Genomic DNA, 22652 nt, shown 5'->3' with positions numbered 1-22652 from the left:
CCATTTGACTAACATGTGTGTCTCACCTGCTCTTGTTCATCTCTGTTCTGTCCTCATTCTCCATCTCCCTCTCTCTCCCTCTCTGTTCCTCTCTCCCCCTCCTCTCTGTTCCTCTCTCCCCCTCTCTGCTCCCCCCTCTCTGTTCCTCTCTCTCCCTCTCTGTTCCTCTCTCTCCCTCTTTGTGCTGACAATCAAGCCAAACACCAACATCATCAAATATACAGTTGAAACCAGATATTTACAAACTCTTCAGATCAAAACACTTTTTTAATTGTAACATCAAATCAGACTAAATGTTTATTTTTTTAGATTGATAAATATAAAAACATATTTGTTAACTTTAAGAGTAAAGAGAGAAACTATCTGTATTTCTTAATTGTAAATGGCACCAAATTGTATTCAAATTGAGCCACACTTATGGAGCTCCACAATTCTTTTCCTGGTGTTTTGGTTGACATCTCTTGATTTTCCCATGTCACAGAAACAGGCTCTGTGTTTTGCCTTATATGCATCCACAGCTGTGCCACCAATTTACTCACATGGACTCTACGAACCAATCAGAAGCTTCTTCAGCTCAGAATGGAATCGTCTGGAGTTTCTTATTAATTAACAATAAACTTAGTGTATATGTACTCCTACATTTGATTAAAAGTGATAAAAATACACTGGTCTGTCTCTCTTTATTCTGACATTTAACTAATTCAAAAGATATTTCAATATTTATTTATCCAGAACAAAACAAGTTTACTCTAAATTGATGTTGTACAGTAAAAAATGTTCTTGTGTTTTCCATAAAGTGTATGTAAATATCTGGTTTCAGCTGTGAATATACTGCTGTGTATTGAAGTTCCTCTTGTTTTGCATAGAAATATACTGAACAACATACAAAGCATAATATATAAAATAACATCTACCTGAGTTTTTCCTTTGAAAGAAGCTCCTTATGTCCATTCTTGTATATCAGTGCATTACTGAAGCCGATTTATTTATCCGTGGAGGGAAACAACTGAAAATATGAAATAAACACAGGTAAGCTGAGACTCTCTAAAGAAACAGCTTTGTTGTTGTTCGGCTTTTCATTTCGCCATTTGTTGATTCACTCAAAGAGCAAGTAACATAATATGGGTCAAGTGATCAATTTGATATCTTTTTTTCGTGATACACCGTCATATTTACATTATTTGTACAGTACGAATGATTTGCTTTGGTACCTGGTCAAACTTCAGTTCTCCTGTCTGCCTGGCTCCGTTTCTCCAACAGCGCACTCGCAGGCAGCAGCTGCCCCGCCCCGCTTAGTGTCTGAGCTCGGATCATACCAATATTAGGGGGGATTTACGCACAGTTGTAAATTCCCACAGTGTGCACTATGTGCTTCGAATATTGTGTGTAGTTTTTGTTTTATACAGTTGTCAGCCAGGCATCTAACTATGAAAAAATTACACTCCAAAAGAAAAAACAACCCGGGCTTAAGCCCAGTAAGCCACCCCCCGCTCCGCCACTGGTCCCCCCGTTATCATCTATTTCTAACTTTTTAAAAAAAGTTTGCTTAAAGACCTTATGTCACGAGCTGCAGGGGGCAGACCGTGTGGAGAGAGTAGAGGACCCAAGCGCAGACAGAGGCAAGGAGACAAAACTGGACTTAACGAAAAGCAAACCTTTATTTAGGGCTGAAAATTCACAAAAATGCAAAACTGAGGGAAAACCTGAACATAAACTGGGAAACTAGGACTCTCACTGTGACTTCATAACTTACTGTGACCTGACTGGGAAACTGTGACAAGGGGTACATACAGAAGGAAACACAGACAACGCGACACTGAACACAGGAAGACTGAGGACTTAAATACACACATGAGGTGATCAGGGGAAGTGGAGACACATGAGGACACAGCTGGAATGAAACATAATGACACAGGGGAGAGTAAAACTAACCACACGAACACAGAACATAAGACCCTTTTCAAAATAAAATAGAGAACATGAAGACTTAGACACGACAACAAAAGCTTAACAGACCTAAAACACATGACAGACTGGACAAGGAACCAAAAACAGAAACCGTGGAGTTAGATGATATATAATCACTAAGCTAAACCTCCACTAAACCCGAAATAAGAACAAACACACAAACTTATATTCACCAAACTAACATGAAAACGTCAAACCTACAAAATAAAACTCAAAACACTGGGTCAGAGACCGAGCCTGTGACACCTTCATTACATTTTCTTCATTTCTGTAATATTCTTAACACAGAAAATTCTATTACATACACATGAAAATATGCTTCACATCTTGTTTTATGCAGTTTATGCAACCTCACTTCCATCAGGACATTTTCACAAGAACATTCATTTTGGCATTGTCCTTTTTTAATCCAGTTATACACAAACACATTCTTTTACTGTTTATCAATCACAGTTCACTCAATATGAATTTCTTTTAAATAAATCATATACAGTGGAACCCCGACTTACATTTTGGGCATTTTGCCGTACCACGGGCAGAAATATTGCCGTTAAGTGCCTTCGTAACTTGAATTTTTCGTTAAATGGGGTCTTCATAAGCCGGGGTTCCACTATTATAAAAGTCAGAGATGAAGAAACCGGTGGCCTGTGTGTCGCACAACACACACACACACAGGACAAACTCTCAGAGGCTTTATTTTCAGGATCATAATACTGGTTAACTTAAACATATTTATATTTAATATTCTGATCTGTATGGTGCAATTATGCATAATTAATCTTCAGTAAGATCACATATAAATTATGGTTCTGTGTTTAAAGTTTACAACACTTGATGCTGTTTCCCTGATTCAGAATCACTTGAAAGATGAGTTGATGACATTTCTTATCTCCCTGCATTCCTACAGACAAGATTATTTGCTTTTAACATATTTGGAGAATATTAAATGAAAATTGCTGTATTTTAGCCTCCTGTCACCACACCCTCTCAGCTGTAATAACAGGTGGCAGCGGGGGGGTCGGGGGGGCTTCAATCTCTTTCTACCCCCAGGTCACATGACACTTTGCCAGCAGCATCATGCTGTGGTGGTGTTTTGCTACATGAGGCTGAGGTATACTTCACAAGGTGGCATGAAGAAGAACACTAATGTGGTTGTAGTGCAGAAAATCCCAGGACATCAGCCAGGACGAGGACAACAAGTACAACTTAAATGGTAAATGGCCTGTATTTGTTTAGGGCTTTACTTAGTCCCTTGGACCCCAAAGCGTTTTACACTACATTCAGTCATCCACACATTCACTCACTGGTGATAGCAGCTACATCGTAGCCACAGCTGACCTGGGGCACTGACAGAGGCTCTGTAGGTGGAATCAGCAGGTCTGACTCTGCAGTTTTCCTTAGTCTGCAGGAAAACCACCAGTTTGCTCAGGTTGTCTTTCAGGACACTTCTGTTGGCTTTTCATCTCCTTCCTGTTTACTTTCAGTCAGAGACTAAATCATGTAAAACTCATGTTTATTCTGAAAGCTGAAGGAGGCTCAGACCACATATCTTAATACAAGCTGCTTGTTCAGGACGACATGTTTCCTAAATTCTCTATGTGAGGATAAAGCCCGACTAACAGGACTTAAAACCAAAGAGGGAATTAAAACCTTTCAACATCATGAACAGAAACACTAAATGTACAACATTTCCTTACTAGCAGGACTTGCAGACAGTGGGAAGGAGCAGCTCTGTTTTTCAGGGAACAAACCTCTGACACAACCAGGTCAGGGCGGCCATGACCTGCTGGGTTTGGACAATTTCGGAAGCAACTAGATGGAAATCTGTCCAACAAAATCAGCGTCCTAATGAGCCGCTGCTAGAAGGACAAAATCCTGACCTGACATCAGTCCAAGTGTCTGGTTAAATGTACTGAAAGGTGTTAAACAACAAGTGCTGCTGGAAGAGTTTTCATGAAGAGAACATTAACACTGTGAATGAGGGATGGACTTTGATTCAGTTTGACACAATCTGTTTTTCTTTCACTTTGAATAAATGTTTTTGTGGGACTGAGGATACATTTGTTTACATTTGGAAGTTTGATGTCATCTGTTCCTCTTGTTTCTGTCTTAAAACAGGATGAAAATCTGTTTAAACAGAAATAAATAGAATTGAATTTCTGACAGCAGTAAATAAAAATCGTCCCTGAGCTCAGTATGTTTGTGACTCTGAGATGGAGGTGAAACATGTGAAGCTGGGCTGTGGTTTACTGCTCTCTTCCTGTCACAGACACTGTTTGACATCTGTTCATCTGTTGGTTTTTGTTCAGGCTGCAGGGATCATTTCTCACTGTGGGGATCATCCTTCAAACAGGAGCAGTAGTAGGTGGCTGAATGATCAGACTGAACATTCTCTATTGTCAACACGTCTGTATACTCCAAATATTGGAATGTTTCTCTTTCTTTCTTCTGGTACCAGAATACACTGCTCCAACACTGTTCAGTCCCTCCACAGCTGAAGGAGACACTTTCTCCAACTCTCCTGGTCAATGTTAAATCGTCCTGAATCAGCTGTTCTGCTGCCATGGTAACCAGTGCTGTAGAGACACAGACAGATAGATGAAGGTTAGTGTGACAGTGTTTGTTACAGGTTGACTTTGTTGGCTCCTGATTGGCTGGAAACACTCACCTGAACACAGACAGCACAGAGCAGCAGCTGGGAGGAAAAGCATTTTGTGCAGTGGTGTTTCCTCTGGTGAACCTGGGGAGAAGTGGCGCTCTGATGCAGCTGAGGCCAAACAAGGACGAGCTGTGAGATCAGACGAGGGCCACGTGGTTTCTAACAGGTCCTCAAAGCTCCCATCAGCCCCTGCGGCCCACAGATAAGACTGCTGCTGCTGATTGACAGCTCAGCTGAAGCTGCTGTGGTTTCATCGTCTTCATTTCAATCTGACAGCAGATCCAAAAATCTGGGTCACATGATGCACAAACACTCAGAAACATTCATGTTGCTGTGAATTTAGTAACACACACTGTTATCTGTTGTTTTCTTCTTTATCTAACTTTTTGAATATCTTCACTTTTTCTTTGTTTTTGTGAATCAAAATGAATAAATAATATTCACAGCATCTCATTTTTAATTGTTCTGTTTTGTTGACGACAGTTTTAAGAATCATTAAAATGATGATCATCAATTCTAATATCTATAAACAGTAATAAAAACAGGGCTGTGTTTCACGTCAGCTTCAGCTTCATTTATTTGTACCCATGGTTAGATTTCATTTGCAGCAGGCAGTCATCCACCTTTACACACACATTTACACAACAGTACAAAAGTAGGAATATTTGGAAACATCTCTGTGATCTCTACTAAGACAAAAGGATCGGAGAGGCTGGTGTCGTCTCAACACTGTTCATAGTGTTTTCCTTCAGTGCTGCTGACAGCGTCTCACAGCGTGGTGTGATACGTGACACCTTGTAAATTAGTCATTTACCTCAGAGCCGATTTTTAGGCTCTCGCCTTTAGTTCATGTTTGTTTTCATCACTCGTTGTCGTCACACCGAACCTCCTGTAATAAACTTCACTTCATTCTTCGCCATCGAGCGTCTGAGTTTTGTCTGCGCCTGAGTCCACTCCTCCATGACAACATCTGTTTCATATTTGGTCTTTTTCACTTCATAGGAAATCACTTAACTTGTTATAGATTATTTACCCTGACATAAAACACAGAGCTGTGTGGAATAAATCTCATCAGATTTTATATTTACATTTAAGATTTTAAAATAACAAATTCCTTAAAAGCATCACTAAAGTTCAATGAATTTACAATTTATATATATATTTTAAATATTCAAAAAAAATCACTGATTTAAATCTTAATATTAATATCAACAGAATTTACAGCACAGCGTGGGTGAACTTAATAAATATTCAGCACTGGTTAAATCATCAAATTGATGAATGTTCTTTGTTTGAGTTTGTTTCTCTGTGCTGGTCTTAATTATAATAATTATGTTTTTATTTCAATTTTTAACTCAATTATATTATTTGTATAAATTGTACTAGTCTGAATAATTAAGCTGATTAATCAATGACACATTTTGATTAAACATTTTACGTATTTATAATTATTAGAAAAAGTGAGAAAGATGCTCAATATCCATCTGAACTGATGGTGTTTTGTGAAATTGTTTTTACAAATGTCTTAATTTATTCACTTTTTCAGTGTTTTTAAATCATAACGGTTCAACTTGAGTTCTGTGGGATTTAATGTTTAGACTTCATCTTGTATTTGTCTTTTGTGATCGTACTAAACATCAACTCTGTAACAGCTCTGAGTTCACACTTTGTTTCTCTCACACACATGAACACAGATGCTTCCTGAATAACTTGAAGCAGAGTTCATGCTTGTAACTGTCATTGTGTTATTAAAGTGAAAAGCCACAGCTAACGGTGTGGAGGCTGCAGAGCAGAAACCCACACAGCCCGTCTGCTGCAGGAGAGCAAGTTTATGATCTGTGAATGCTGCAGTCACACAGGTTATGTATCACAGAAGAAATGAGAAACACATTCTTAAAATCCAAATCTTTATTTTTACTTCAGACAAAGAACTACACTGTTATTTTGTTATGGTGGGATCTGAATGCATCAGTTGAGTTTTTCTGCAGAGATGTACAAAAGAAATCTTCACATAAAGAATCTACACTTTTACAAACACATCAAACATGTTTATTTGTACATTTATATTACACAGTTTAAGATGATTAAATGAGAAAAGGTCAAATGCTCAGTAATGAAACATTGAACCAACCAGAAGTTAATTTACATTTCTGACTGCTGACTGGAGGAAATCTGATGGTGAGAAAAGGCGAGCAGGAAACAGTCAGTCAGCATGTGTGCAGTTGGTGGACGGTCCCTTGTTTGTGAGCATCATCAGCAGAGAGAGTCCACAGCAGTACACCAGACTCTTCACTATCAGCACTGTGTACAGCAGGCAGAGCAGCTTCACCCTGCACTGAGACTGGAAGGACACTGAAGGACAGACAGACACAAAGAGACAGACAGACAGTCGGGTTATTCCTCTCAGATCAAGGAGAAAAAGTCCAAATAGAAACAGTCACAGCTTCTTCTTCAAGTGGATGAATTGATGTAGTGTTTGTGTCCACTTGGGGGCAGAAGAACTCCACAAGCAGCTAACAAACTGATCTCTGACATATTATGGTCTGTCTGCTGTTTGGTGCTGAGCAGCTAGTGTACAGTGGCTTTATCAGAGCTTGTTGGATGAAGATTTGATCAATTAGTGCAACTTTAAGACTGAGTCCCTAAACTTGTTCCAGCTCCCTCATTGGACATTGGAGCTGTCCATGCAGAGAGGCAGCAAGTGATCTTACAGTCAGCTGGCTGCAGAGCTGGCAGGTCTGCTGGCTCTCTCTCTGGAGGACAGGAGGCTGCTGGAGCTGGAAGCTCTGAAACAGAAAAGGAGTCAAATGTTTGGAGCTGCAGTGAGAAATGTCAGTCCTCTGCTGCTCTGCTCTCTTTGACAGCATCTCCACATGAAGCTGAATCACTGCTGAACACAGTCACCAAGCCTTCATTACCTTGTTGTGTTTGGGCCTCCACTGTGCCCCCCTCGTGCTTCACGTAGCAGGTACATTTATATGTGCTTTTCTCCTGCTGATGGATCAGTAAGATGGAGGTGTTGCGTCCCGACTCTCTGAGCTCCAGCTGCTCTCCATCAGCAGGGGGCAGCTCCTCCAGCCGGCCGTTCTTCTTCTGTCTTTTACACGACAGCTGGACCAGGTGGGGAAACATGGCTGGGGGCACACACAGCACGGAGCTGTTCCCCTCCACGTGAACTCTGGGTCCTGCTGTTTGAAAAACACAGAGATTATGTTCTGTTGTTTCCTCTTTTTAGCTTCATAAGAAATATTTGAAAACATAAATGGTTACATGGTGATGTGGTGGTTTGCGCTGTAGCCTCAAAGGGAGAAGGTTGTGGGGTCAGACCTGCTGGTCGGGTGGGGCTCTGCTGTGTGTTTGCAGGAACTCTCGGTGCCTGTGTCGTTCTTTTCTGGGTGCTCTGATTTCCATCTACAATCCAAATACAAGTTTTTTCAGTTAACTGGTGATTCTGAATTGTGTGAACCACTGGTTCTGTTTGTGTTTGGACTCACAGTGTGTCAGTGATGTTCCCTCTGTTATCCACTGCCAGCTTGAACAAGCTCTCTCCTTTTAGGACTTTTATGGTTAATTTCATAATAATAACAAAGACATTTAACATATATTTTTTTATTATTTAAAACTTTAATAAAAAATTTCAGAGCTCACAGCGTTGAGATAACATCTTAAATATTTAATATTACACACTTTAATTTAATAAAATTAACACCGAAATAGAATGTCAGTGTTTTCTTTTCACAAGTATTTTCATAGTTTTTATGTATGAAATGAAATATTTTTATAATTATGTTTTTTTTTCAAATGTGTAAAGTGTGAAGCAAATATGACTTGATGTAACAGACTTGAAAATATTGATTAAATTATACTGAAATGTTCGCCGTCTGATGCTGTTCTTGAGAACTAACATTTACCTCATGATATTTTTACTAAATGTATTTAATTTTGTCAAATATGATTTAAATAAATTAAAACAGTCCATCAGGATTGAAACACTTAAGTTCGCACCATTATATGTAAAGTTAGAATGTTTTTTATTTTCTATAAAATTGTAATTTTATTTATTTTTTATTTTATTTTAAAAATATTCTTAAATAATACATTAATTTAACCATTAAAAGTATTTATTATTTTGCTCTTGAACACACATAAATATGTTTATTAAATCATTACTTGCTAAATAAACATGATTCTTTTTATTGTTATTTTTTAACAGTATCAGTTTTAACTCACATATTCATATATTCTTTAGAAAAAAGACTTTCTGAACAAACACATTTCTCAATGTTTTTATTTACATTTAACCAAAGCTGACATTTCTTTGTACATTTTAATACCAAACATATTATTTTTAACATCAAATATGATCTTGTGTTAAAAACCAGCAGATGGTGCAGAATCACTGAGATGAAAAATCCTAAATATTTGTAACATCACTAATATTTGCAGAAATAAAGAATAACTTTAGTTGTTCAGTGAGATTTCAACATGTTTTCAGAGATTATTGAGCTTTTCTTATGTAACAATGGCTGCAGATGAATTCTCTACTAATGATGAAAAACTAACATGTAAAGCCTGAAGCAGCAGAAACTGACTTTAAACACATTTTCAGCTTCTACAATAAAACAACTGAAGGAAAATAAATGTTTGTTCTTACCTGTTACAGACAGTTTAGTTCCAGAGCCAAAGATGAAGTAGCTATATCCTCCCACAGTGAGACAGACTGCTACAAAAACCTGTCTGCTGTTGAATGTGTCAGCTGAGGTGAATGAGTCCAAATGAGGAAGCAGGATCATATTTCAGCTCCATGATGTGTTTCTCTAATGTTCATATCAACATGACTGTCTCTTCTTCTCTTTTCTTTTAGCCACACTAGCAGCACGGCTCTGATGTTAATGTCAGTCTGTTGGTCAGTCCACTACTTTAGTCCTCATGGACTGGATCTGGACTAAAGACATTAAACTTTGTACAGATATTCTTAGTCTCTAGAGGATCGACTTCATTAAATGACTTTGTCGATTCTGACTTTTTAATCAGACAGTTTGGATTTTGGATTTTCGTGGTTACCTGGGTTTCCTGGTCCAACTTCCCTAGCTCAGCATGGTTTGTGGTTCTCCAGCAGTTCTTCCTGCTCAGTGTCAAATGTTCACTTACTCCTGGGCATCATTTAGTGTTAATGGTACTTGTAATAAATGTAACCTCTGAAAATAATCCTGTAGCTAGCCAGGCTCCTTTAACCACTGCAGAACAAAGTAACGCAGCTCCTGTCAGCCGACCCGGAGCAGCAGGGGTGACTGTACCACTGTGAGGACGAGGTGTCGTGTGAAACAGAAGCCCCAGGTTTACCACTAAACCATTCATGTTTTAAGTCTATTTTTCACACAGCTACAACACAGCTATTGTTGGCTCTATTCTTAGAAACATGAAGCTGCAGCATCTGGGGAACAGAGTCAAATTCATTCCAGCGAACAGAGCGAGCTGCACTGAGGAGCAGCAGTGGCAGGAATCTTTACTTCTGATTTATTAATAACCCACAGACATAGACAAAGTTATCATTTATTTGAAAGTCTTATTCTTAGCCCTGCACACCCTAACCGAAAAAAAAACCTGTTTTATTTGTTGTTTATTGTCAGTCTGGCTCTTACTCTGAGCTGCTATTTGATTTGTCCGATTTAGTGATCAGTTCAGATAAAATAATTAGTACCTGACTTTAACATTCATGTGGAAAAATGAAAACAAAAACATGAACTCTGTTTTCAAGTCTTTATTAAACTAAATTGGCTTCAGCTGGGTTCTTTATCAGTTGAGATTGCAGCAGTTATTCTGTCTGCTCTCAGTTTTCAAACACTCATCTCCTCAATAATTTGCTTGGAGGTAAGCGCTCTCAAACTCACTGAGTCTGTTGCAGGCTCTCATCGTGTGGATACAGTCTTTTTATATTCAGCAGTGGGGAGCTCAGTTTCTACAGTCATGTAGGCACCAGCCTGATAATGAAATTGTTAATTGCCCCTTGAGGATAAATAAAGTCTTTCTGATTCTGAATGAAGACACACATAGTGTGTCATGAAATTGAACACAGCTTACAGTTGTTTCTCATCTTCACACTCAGTCTTTGTACAAGAAAGTTACAATTACATGTCCAAATGTCCAACCTCCAAAAAAGCAGCACCTTCAGAAAGCCTGTAGAACTCTTGTTCAAGACCACTCTGAGTCTTGTGAAATGCACTTCACACACGTACACACACGCACAGTTGTTTGTCGCCAGATGCCACGTTTATTTCTAGTTTTCATTTGTTATGACCGTCCACAGTCTGACAGCTCCGGTCTCAGCTGATTTCCAGCTCCCCCTCCGCTCCTCTCCCGTCTCACTATAAAAGGGGAAGGAAACCATCATCAGTCCAAACGCCATCAGCTGTTCTCACCTGCGTCTCCAGCATCGCCCCGTTGAGCTCACTGCACCACTCCTCCCCTGCAGCAGTTTTTTGTTTTTGATGTGTTTGGTGGCTGTAGGAAAGCTTTATATTTTCTTTGAGCTGAGATTTAGAGGTTTATATGGATACCACACATGATATTATGTATATTTACATAACATACCGGACCTCACGGTGAAACAAATGCCCCCCCCACCTAACTATATGCTTTAGCAAAAAGGAAAGTTTTAAGCCTAATCTTGAAAGTAGAGATAGTGTCTGTCTCCTGAATCCAAACTGGAAGCTGGTTCCACAGAAGAGGGGCCTGAAAACTGAAGGCTCTGCCTCCCATTCTACTTTTAAATACTCTAGGAACAACAAGTAGGCCTTCAGTGTGAGAGCGAAGTGCTCTAATAGGGTGATATGGTGCTACAAGGTCATTAAGATAAGATGGGGCCTGATTATTTAAGACCTTGTATGTGAGGAGCAGGATTTTGAATCCTGGATTTAACAGGAAGCCAAAACAGGAGAAATCTGCTCTCTCTTTCTAGTCCCTGTCAGGACTCTTGCTGCAGCATTTTGGATTAACTGAAGGCTTTTCAGGGAGTTTTTAGGACTTCCTGATAATAATGAATTACAGTCGTCCAGCCTGGAAGTAATAAATGCATGAACTAGTTTTTCAGCGTCACTCTGAGACAGGATATTTCTAACTTTAGAGATGTTGCACAAATGGAAGAAAGCAGTCTTACATATTTGTTTAATATGTGCGTTGAAGGACATGTCCTGGTCAAAAATGACTCCAAGGTTCGTCACAGTGTTACTGGAGGCCAAGGTAATGCCATCCAGAGAAAGAATCTGGTTAGATACTGTGGTCGCAAATTTTGAAGACATCCAGATAACCTTCTCCCACCAACGATGTGGAGATCCAACCCTTTTAGATCCAATTAAAATCAAGACACTCAAAAAGATTCTCTGGAAAAGAGCAGAATTCTTGGAACAGAGTTTAATACACTGAATCATATGAACAGCAGGAAAAATACATACAGACATTTAGCAAGAAAATTACAAAGCAGAAAGCAAGCAAAGCAAAACCCCGGGGTGTACAGCCTTAAGCCCAGACAGCAGAGCAACACAGAGACGGACAGAGAGAAACAGCAGAGGGGAAAAAAGTGCTGGGGTGTCCTCTGGTCCCCTAATATATAGGGAGCAGTATCCCCGCCCCCTGCTGCTGGGTAACTTTCCCACCCGTCCTCCAGCCAAACACAGCTGCAGGGGTCAGGTAGCGGCCAAGGCCTTGGCCAGAGGCCGGTCAGGACTCCGGCTACCCTTTGGCTTTGGCTTATCACAACAGGTCATGACACGGTGTCTGTGAAGGTTCTCAGTCATCCAGGTCATCGTAGTGTAAGGAGCTTGGAAAGAAAAGCGTCTGGACTTCTTTAAGTTGCTTGAAGACGTTTCACCTCTCTTAGCTTCCGAGAAGCTTAGCTTCCGAGAAGCTTAGCACCCTCTTTAGAAGACCTTTAGAAACATCTTCAGGCAACTTAAAGAAGTCCAGACGCTTTTCTTTCCAAGCTGCTTCGTCATGACAGGGTCAAACATCACACATTAATCCTAATGACTAAATCTTACACAGCAAGTGGCACAATCTTATAATATATAATCTTATAACTACATAGGTTACATGCTTTCTCATATATAAAAGCACTTCAGTGTAGGTTCAAAGTATGTGTGTGTGTGTGTGTGTGTGTGTGTGTGTGTGTGTGTGTGTGTGTGTGTGTGTGTGTGTGTGTGCGTGTGTGTGATTATATCGTATGATATTTTATCGTGATGTGTTCAGGATCTCTGTTACAATGTTACTGTTTTGGTTGTGCTGTATGAAAGACGTTGAGTGTGTATTAGGGAAGGTTAGTTACTGGAGGTTACTGGAGGTTACTGGAGGTTACTGGAGGTTACTGGAGAGTAAATTATTCAGGGGAACTCTCCCCTTACATTGACTGCCCTGTTGCTGTACCACCTTAATAAACCGTGGTGAAGCAAAATGTCTTGTGCTTAAGACTCTACATGAAAGTTAAAATATGCACAGTGCACATAGATATATAGTGTATATAGTTACATAGTTATACATATCATACAAAAATCTACCACATTACCATATTTCTAAGATTTTCAGGGCCAAATACAATAACCTCAGTTTTATCTGAATTTAGAAGCAGAAAGTTGGAGTTAATAATGAAGTTATCAACTGTTTTCAGAGCCTCCCTTTCAGCTGCTCGTCAGTGGCTTGACTGAACCTCATTCCCTCCTTTCCTTTTTTTTTTTGGTGATTCTTCATCCCAGTTAAATAATTCAGACAATTCTTGACATTTGATTGGCTCTAGTTTTCTACAGTCTTTAATGCAAGACAGACACTTTTCTCAGGCCTGTGAAGAAAGCAGTGAAGTTTGTGGCTCAAAAACTGAGGAGCTGATCTGTGGATGTAGTTAAAGACAAAGATGATGAAAGTTGATGAAATAAAAGTTTAGAGTTTTAGAATAAGAAACAAAATAAGAAAGAAGAGATGGACTTCATTCATCGTGAAAAACTGTCACCCTCAGCTGTGGTTTCTTTTCAGAATTAAATTACAAAAGTTGAGGTGGAAAAGTTTTCCATTATTCATTTGGACATGCTGATCTAATGAAGATGAATCTGAGGGAAATAGAATTTCTGACAGCAGTAAATAAAAATCGTCCCTGAGCTCAGTATGTTTGTGACTCTGAGATGGAGGTGAAACATGTGAAGCTGGGCTGTGGTTTACTGCTCTCTTCCTGTCACAGACACTGTTTGACATCTGTTCATCTGTTGGTTTTTGTTCAGGCTGCAGGGATCATTTCTCACTGTGGGGACCAACAGGAGCAGTAGTAGGTGGCTGAATGATCACGTCTGATGTTGTTTAGTGTCAGAACACCTGTATTCTGCAGATATTTGAATGTTTCTCTTTCTTTCTTCTGGTACCAGAATACAGAGCCACTACATCGTGGATTCCCACAACTGAAAGAGACTTTTTCTCCAATTTTCTTGGTCAGTGTTGAACCACCCTGATTCGGCTCTGCTGCCATGGTAACCAGTGCTGTAGAGACACAGACAGATAGATGAAGGTTAGTGTGACAGTGTTTGTTACAGGTTGACTTTGTTGGCTCCTGATTGGCTGGAAACACTCACCTGAACACAGACAGCACAGAGCAGCAGCTGGGAGGAAAAGCATTTTGTGCAGTGGTGTTTCCTCTGGTGAACCTGGGGAGAAGTGGCGCTCTGATGCAGCTGAGGCCAAACAAGGACGAGCTGTGAGATCAGACGAGGGCCACGTGGTTTCTAACAGGTCCTCAAAGCTCCCATCAGCCCCTGCGGCCCACAGATAAGACTGCTGCTGCTGATTGACAGCTCAGCTGAAGCTGCTGTGGTTTCATCGTCTTCATTTCAATCTGACAGCAGATCCAAAAATCTGGGTCACATGATGCACAAACACTCAGAAACATTCATGTTGCTGTGAATTTAGTAACACACACTGTTATCTGTTGTTTAACAGCTGTGATGAAAACACTAAATATAACTAAACTATAAATAAATAGAAAAATCTAAAAAATAATAATATGGTTAAATATTTTAAAAGTTCATAAATTGCACACAAAGTAGTTAAAAAAACAAAATCATATATAACAACATTTAGAGTGAAAATCATATTTTACACAAACTCATGTGGTTCTGTTGTGTGTTTAAATATGTGCACACTGTGGTTCTTTCCCACATCTTCTAATGTGTTTTGTTCCAAGTTGGTTTCAGACTGAAGGATTCATTAAAGCCTTTTTAAGAATCATTAAAATGATGATCATCAATTCTAATATCTATAAACAGTAATAAAAACAGGGCTGTGTTTCACGTCAGCTTCAGCTTCATTTATTTGTACCCATGGTTAGATTTCATTTGCAGCAGGCAGTCATCCACCTTTACACACACATTTACACAACAGTACAAAAGTACTTTTTGATTCATGAAAGAGAAATAAGACAAATGTTGCCTTTGTATCATCTCTGATATCGAAGGGATCATTTGAAGATGTGAGTGAAGGACACAAATATTTGGATCTGGTGTTGTTCTACATTTTAGGACTAAAAGACAGAAGGAAGAAAGTGAAAGTGACTGTGCGAGGGGTTGAAGTCATGAAGTCAAGTGGAGGCCGCTGACTGCTGTTACTTTCTGCTGTACAGGTTAAACAGGGACTCACAGTCAGCCTGCTAGAACATTTGGATGAAGAGAAAAAGGAGGAAAAAGACTTTGAGGGAAAAATCCAATAAGATCAGCATGTTTTTAATGTGGGAATACAACAGTTTCCTCCACCATGACACACACTGGAGCCTCTTTTTGCTCACAGCTTCACTGTTTGTCTCAAAGTTCAGTTTGGAGGCCAAAATTGTTGCAACACATTTGTAAGTTTGCACTAATTTCACTGTGTGACCCTTAATGGATGTAATCAAAGAATCAGTCAGTGAAATATGAAGCTGTGCTGTAAGTTTGGAGGAGAAAAGTGTCTCAGTGAGTTTAATGAGGTGAACACATGAATACAGAGCACTGACTGACACGTACAGACTCCTTTAATGAGTCGCACACATTTTTGTGACTTCATTAAATGTCAAAAATGACACAACACACAACAAGCTGCGACCACATTATTGTCTGTTTGCTGTTTGTGTGCTTTGTTTGCTGTTATGATAGCAGGCATACAGCCATGTTCTCAATGTCTCAGCTATCATTGATTATTTCTGCTTTTCCTCTTCTATTAGGCACTTCAACTCAATGAATGACACACAGAAAGATTTCATGACTGTGTTCTTCAAAAGAAGGAGAATATGTTATCTGCATCTGAATGACTCATGTTGCCTTGTTTCTACTTTGTTTGCATATTTCTGCTTGTTGGAAACGATTTTCTGAATCATTCAGTAGTTTTTGTAATAATAACGACATTTAGCAACACTTCAAAATGATTCTCCAACATTTGCTGTTCAGACTTGATCTGTTCTTACGTGTGTGATATCCAGAATGAAAAACTCAGCTCAGGTAATAAAATGGGAGCTGAGCAGACTGCAGGGGCTTCATGGTCTCTCCTTTGATTCCATTAAAGTTCATTTGTCAGCTCTGAGTTGAGGATTTGAGCTGTTTCTCTCACAGGTGAAGAACACAGATCCTTCCTGGAATCATTCTTGAAGCAGAGTTCATGCTTGTAACTGTCATTGTGTTATTAAAGTGAAAAGCCACAGCTAACGGTGTGGAGGCTGCAGAGCAGAAACCCACACAGCCCGTCTGCTGCAGGAGAGCAAGTTTGGATACAGTCAGTTTGTGCTTCACTCACACGGGTTGTTGTTGATCACACAATGAAAGTAGAATCAAACTCTTCATCTTCAAATCTTTATTATTCACACTTACAAACACAACTACACTGTTTGACATTTGAAAATCAAACAAAAACAAATCAAACTGAAAACTTGTGATAAAAATATTCCTGATGATTTTTGTTACTACAATAAAAGTCACAATAAGTACAAAAAGAATTCTAACTCAGAGCAACAATACATGTAAAGATGTATTTATTTCAGATGATCTTCTAACTGTTGAAGAAAAAGCCAAAAGAAGCACAACACATCATAACTAACATTTGTGAACACTGATCAAAGTGATGGATGAGATGAATTGATGAGATCTGATGGTGAGAAAAGGCGAGCAGGAAACAGTCAGTCAGCATGTGTGCAGTTGGTGGACGGTCCCTTGTTTGTGAGCATCATCAGCAGAGAGAGTCCACAGCAGTACACCAGACTCTTCACTATCAGCACTGTGTACAGCAGGCAGAGCAGCTTCACACGTTGTAGAAACCTCTGATACCAGGCAGAAACTTCTGAAACAGAAAAGAGTTAAACGTTTTGAGCTGCAGCGGGAAACATCAGTGATATTCTTGTTTACTGAGCACAGTCATCAAGCCTTCATTACCTTGTTGTGCTGGAGCCTCCACTGTGCCCCCCTCATGTTTGACGTAACATCTGTACATGTATGTGAAGAGATCATCACGATCAACCATCCTGATGGCTACGACCTTTCCCGCCTCTCTGAGCTCCAGCTGCTCTCCCTCAGCAGGGGGCAGCTCCTCCGGTTCTCCGCCGTTCTTCTTCTGTCTTTTCCAGGAGAACTGGACCAGAGGAGGAAACATGGCTGAGGCCACACACAGCAGGGAGCTGTTCCCCTCCAGGTGGGCTCTGGATGCTGCTGGGTACACGCTCACCACGGGCTTCACTACCTGCTCATCTGAAGTTTGACAGCAGCAACAAGCAGCACAGACACACATTCACACAGTCAGCAGCAGCTTCCAGCACTGCACTGCATTCAGTCTGATCCTGGAAACTACATGGACTCTGATCACTAAACTACTCATCAATACAGCACAAAGTTCACTACATACACTGGATTCAGCTTCATATCAAACACAGTCATCACCTCATGTCATCATGGCTCACATGAGGAACACTCAGCATGATTTTACATCATGAAATAAAATGTATTTCTCCTTTATTTTCTTGACTTTTAAAATTAAATTCATAACAAATTTAAATATATATATATATATATATATATATATATATATGGATAGATAGATATTTGCCTTCATATAATTTTTAAAATATATTTCCAATCTGAAACACATTTCAACAGAGTTGATCTTCTCCCAACAAATCATGATGTAAATTTTAAATCGCTTTTAAAGACGTTTTATACTTGTTACAATAAATAAGAATCTTCTTTCACAGACTTCAAAATACTTTTACTGCAATAATTGGATCAGCTTTAAATGTATTATTTGGTTTGATTGTTATTTTCTTCCATATGTAAATGAATTATTACATAAAATTAAATGCAATTTAGCTAAATTTGAGAGATAATTAAATCCTTTTTTCGGCCATTTGATTTAATTTATTATTATTTTTAATTAAAAAATTACATGTTGTGAATGATTGTGTATTTACTTGTACATATTTTTCAAAGTAGTATTTACAGATAACATTTTTGAACTTTCATTATTATTTGTCATTTTGACTCATAAAACCTGAGTAACAATTTCATATTTTATCCAGTATTTTTCATCACATTTTAGACGTTTAATATTTCACTGATCAGTATCTATGACAATTAATAAAATAATGTTTTTGGAAAAAATGACTCTTTGGACCAACATGCTATATCGTTCACTATTAAAAACATATCTACATTTTCTTCTTAGCAAAATTCAAATTTACAAATCTGCTACTGTATTAATTTTAACATCAAATATGATCTTGTGTTAAAAACCAGCAGTTGGTGCAGAATCACTGAGAGGATCAAATCCTAAATATTTGTAACATCACTAATATTTGCAGAAATAAAGAATAACTTTAGTTGTTCAGTGAGATTTCAACATGTTTTCAGAGATTATTGAGCTTTTCTTATGTAACAATGGCTGCAGATGAATTCTCTACTAATGATGAAAAACTAACATGTAAAGCCTGAAGCAGCAGAAACTGACTTTAAACACATTTTCAGCTTCTACAATAAAACAACTGAAGGAAAATAAATGTTTGTTCTTACCTGTTACAGACAGTTTAGTTCCAGAGCCAAAGATGAAGTAGTCGTTATAATCTCCACAGTGAGACAGACTGCTACAAAAACCTGTCTGCTGTTGAATGTGTCAGCTGAGGTGAATGAGTCCAAATGAGGAAGCAGGATCATATTTCAGCTCCATGATGTGTTTCTCTAATGTTCATATCAACATGACTGTCTCTTCTTCTCTTTTCTTTTAGCCACACTAGCAGCACGGCTCTGATGTTAATGTCAGTCTGTTGGTCAGTCCACTACTTTAGTCCTCATGAAAATAGAAAATCACTATATAAGCACCAGTCCATTTATCCCATCAATGATGCACCACTACAATGAAACATGCTGCTGATAGTATCATGGTTTGGCCCATCTGGCTCACCATCATTAATCACACAATCAATTTTGAATTATAGCAGCAAATTGTAAAGAAAACTATCAGAACATCTGTCTGTGAACTGAATCTCAGGAGAAAGTGGGCCATGCAGCACCACAATGACACAAACCAGTCACGTTTGTTTTCTTTGTTCCAAATAATGTTGAGAGAAAAATAATCCAGTGAATCCAGCGAGTGATGTGATGAGTCTCTGATGTCTTTCTGATGTGGTTTTGTTGCGTCCTTCAAACCACACCTGGTGTATTTTAGAAGAGAAACATGTTGGTCTGCACAGGCTCTTCTATTTTCAACACTGACAGGATTTCCTTTGCTGTTTCTTCTGTCCTGCACATTTTCCTCTGTTTTGTGCAGCTTGATGGAGCTTCTGTATAAAATAGAGCCAGAGTTATTTTTAGTGGTGCGGAGCAAAGAGATGCTTCAGGGATGCTTCTGAAATGTGCTGTGGCATGTCTGCTGGAATCATCAGTGTTGTACTGAGTGGCCTCAATCAGCTCCAGCAGCCTCGTAAGAACACAAAGCGTCCATGCCTGCTGTTAAAATTAGAGCTTTGGAACAACCAAGTCCAACAGAGTCCAACAAAAATGGTGTGAAAGAGCTGGAAGCGAGCAGTTCATGTGAGAAAATCCAACATGTCAGAATTAAAGCTGCTCTGTGTCAAAAATGGAGTCAAATTCTTCCAAACTGATGTGCTGGACTGATTATCAGTTACTGCAGGTGCTCCAGCCGAGGAGGAGCAGGAACCAGCAGAACTGCCAAACCCCACCGACACACATCACAACTTGAGTTTATAAACACACTTGGGTTAAACTGTTATGAAACTGCTGTGTGCAGGCAGGAAAAGGACCCAAAGTGCAGACTCCAGAGACAGACATGAACTCAAAAAACAGCTTTAATGCTGAACTCAAAGTAACAAACCTCCAAAGTACAAACATTAACACAGGCAGGGAAAACCCAAAACACACAGCATAAGTGAGGGCAGATAAGAGTAGATCACGACAATGACAAACTGAAACACAGGGCTTAAATACACAGAGGGAGCAATCAGGGAATGGACAACAGGAGGGAAACACAGCTGGGGCAAATCAGAACTGACGAGACAAGGAAGCGTAAACTGAACACACTGAGATAAGACAGAGACCTTCAAAGTAAAAGAGGAAACACATAACACAGACTGAACAAAAGACACAGACTCACATGCAGGCACTACAACAGAGGGAACAGAGACGTGGGACCAGGGCAGACACAGACACTGACTGGACACGGGGATATAGCGGACAGGGGAGACAGCAACTAAGGATTACACAGAGACAAACCATAAGACATGACTAACAAAAACCCAAAGACTAGAAATTATAAATAATATAATAAACTCAAAAACACTGGGTCAATGACCCAGGCATCCTAACATAAACACACAGTTGTACAGAAACTTTGGCAAAATAGTTTAAGGGAAACAACATCAAGTTATCAGAGTGAGCATCACAAATCTGATCTCAGTTCATTAAAAAAACAAAAAGTTTCTGATGGAAGAAATGTGACAGAGAGAGGCTGAAGTCTCCTTCACTTTCCCCTGTCATCACATCTTTGAGGGGGTAAAATTAACATCCAGACTTATGTGTTAGACCCAGATTTTTGGCATCAGTGTAAAAAAGTTATTTTCCCTATGTCCTCGTAATAAATCAACTTTATTTCTAATCAAAGTATGATCCTGATGAATATGTTAAATGACGAATTTAGTTTCATAAAATAAAATAACTGCTGATCTTCTGTAAACACAGAGATTGGTGACGACCTACCAGAGGGAGGAGAGGTGGGGTGAGTGAGCACTTTTCAGAGCATAAATTGGAGCCTCAGAGATGTTCAGGTTCTGTTTCCAGCAGTCCTGTGAGCAGTTCAGATGATCGGATACCAGAAATTCACCATTAGACATTCTGGCAGAGACACCAGAGGGATCAAGCAGCTGCCCAAACAATGGACTTACAAATTTAACATGGATTTGGCTCCATCTCTTCTCATCATCATCATCTTTGCTGTGTTGGATTATAATTCTAAAGGTTTGGACTCCCATCATTTTCCTGGTGGATTGCAGCTTCTCCCAACACTGAGAAGATCTGGGGTCTCGCTGTATTCCTGAAGTATTGAATATTCAAGGATTCCTGCTTTCCTGTTGGATTGTTTCCATTAGCACAAAACACTGAGATGAAACCAAATTCAGCACAAGATCTGCTCATTCTCTCCTCCAACCTCATAAAAAGAGACATACTCTTTTTAAACCTTTGTGAAATAGTAAAGGTAAATATAACAATATATAATTATTATATTTATAACAGCTCTTAGAGGTTACTCTGGGCCTTTAAATATAACTCCCCCTTGGGCCTGACTGTCCAGGCCTCTGACATCAACCCTGTTACTAACAAGTTCCACGATGGAGGGGGGAGCTGTCATACTGAGGGGACTGGTAGGATTTGACCAGCAAGGCTACTCAGCTCTTTGTTTCTTGTCAGTGGACAGAGGGACAACACCTGGACTTGCTTGTGTGTGGTACCATGTGTGGCTGGTGTGTGTTTGTTACCTTTGTGGTGGGGAGCCTTTCTTGGCAGCCTCCCAGGTTTCTGTTGCCCTGATCCAAAATGCAAAAGCTCTCCTGCGGTGACTAGCTGCAGGTCGCACACTCGGTGCTTGCCTAGAGTCCTGCAGCCAGCATTCCCCACGAATATTGCTCGTGGCCTCGCAGGTTCACGTATCCAGTAGGTCCTGCTGTGGATCCCCTGCGCATCATGTGGGAGTTCTCTGGTGGACATCGAGCTGTTCTCACAGTCTCATGAGTTCGTCCTCGGTGCCCTCTCCATGCTCGCTGTTGTAAGCCGTGTTCCCTCTGGGAACATGCCATGCAGACCAGGGAAGCTCCACAGTCCATACCAGAGAGGCTCGTGCTCGCTTTTTTTACTCTTTTACTTTTTACCAGCCAACCACTTCCCGACATGCCTAAGGCTAATGTAGGGAAGGTGGATGCCTCACACACAATGGCAGAGTGTCCTCAATACGCTGTGTAGTCAGCTCCCTCTCTCGCCAGCCAGGGGCTACTGGAGGACAGCTATCAGGAGGACTTTGAGGCTGAGTCCATCCTCTATTCCTGTCCTGCAGGCAGCCCCAGCAAGCTCATGTTTTCTGAGGTGATGGACAGGGTATTCACAGCTCTGGATATTGGGTCGTGTTCCCAGCTTGGCCCCCATCTTCCAGCTGGCTACGCCTCCAGCCCCCCTCCTCTGTCTGTGGAAAGTGCGGGGCGGCCGATCGGCTCTGGGGATGGACCCTTGGTCACGTCACGACAACCTTCGTCTCCACAGTCAGCTTAGCGTCTTGGTGGTCGATCATAGCGACCTGCTCCGTAAAAATGTTTTGTATGTAAAAGATTTTGAGGTACACAGGTGTACACACAGGTGTACACACAGGTGTACACACGGGTGTTCACAGACGCGGACTACACCTTTCTTGGCTGCTGCCTCAAAGCACATTGTGCGCTGTCTATCTTGCGTGCTGCACAATATCGTTTATTATTTAGTATCTACTGTTATCT

At 39.9% G+C, this 22652-nt stretch overlaps 1 protein-coding gene and 1 pseudogene across 4 annotated transcripts; both read right to left on the bottom strand.

Annotated features, from left to right (window-relative positions):
• Positions 1-6527: 6527 nt before the first annotated feature.
• On the bottom strand, positions 6528-9569 carry LOC146368603 (uncharacterized). Of its 3 annotated transcripts, none has more exons than XM_084912306.1 (5): positions 9282-9569; positions 7898-8038; positions 7546-7815; positions 7339-7413; positions 6528-6979 (listed from the first exon to the last, which is right to left on the bottom strand). In XM_084912306.1, exons 1-5 carry the CDS (start codon positions 9418-9420, stop codon positions 6831-6833), a joined length of 774 nt encoding a protein of 257 aa, XP_084768432.1. In that variant the 5' UTR covers positions 9421-9569; the 3' UTR covers positions 6528-6830. The 3 variants fall into 3 exon arrangements, with proteins under 3 accessions (XP_084768432.1, XP_084768433.1, XP_084768435.1); XM_084912307.1 differs by having other exon boundaries at positions 7955-8038; XM_084912309.1 differs by having other exon boundaries at positions 7546-7812; positions 7955-8038.
• A 6887-nt stretch (positions 9570-16456) lies between these two features.
• LOC146368602 (immunoglobulin lambda-1 light chain-like) lies at positions 16457-19834 on the bottom strand (annotated as a pseudogene). Its single transcript, XR_014797580.1, has 3 exons — positions 18673-19834; positions 17047-17358; positions 16457-16954 (listed from the first exon to the last, which is right to left on the bottom strand). The product of XR_014797580.1 is annotated as an immunoglobulin lambda-1 light chain-like (transcript).
• Between the last annotated feature and the right edge of the window lie 2818 nt (positions 19835-22652).

The sequence above is a fragment of the Perissodus microlepis genome, chromosome 18, assembly GCF_051167445.1.
Source record: "Perissodus microlepis isolate ML-2025 ecotype Zambia chromosome 18, ASM5116744v1, whole genome shotgun sequence".
Lineage (NCBI taxonomy): Eukaryota > Metazoa > Chordata > Actinopteri > Cichliformes > Cichlidae > Perissodus > Perissodus microlepis.
Note: the sequence above shows the minus strand (reverse complement) of the source record. Positions and strands in the feature narration are given on the sequence as shown.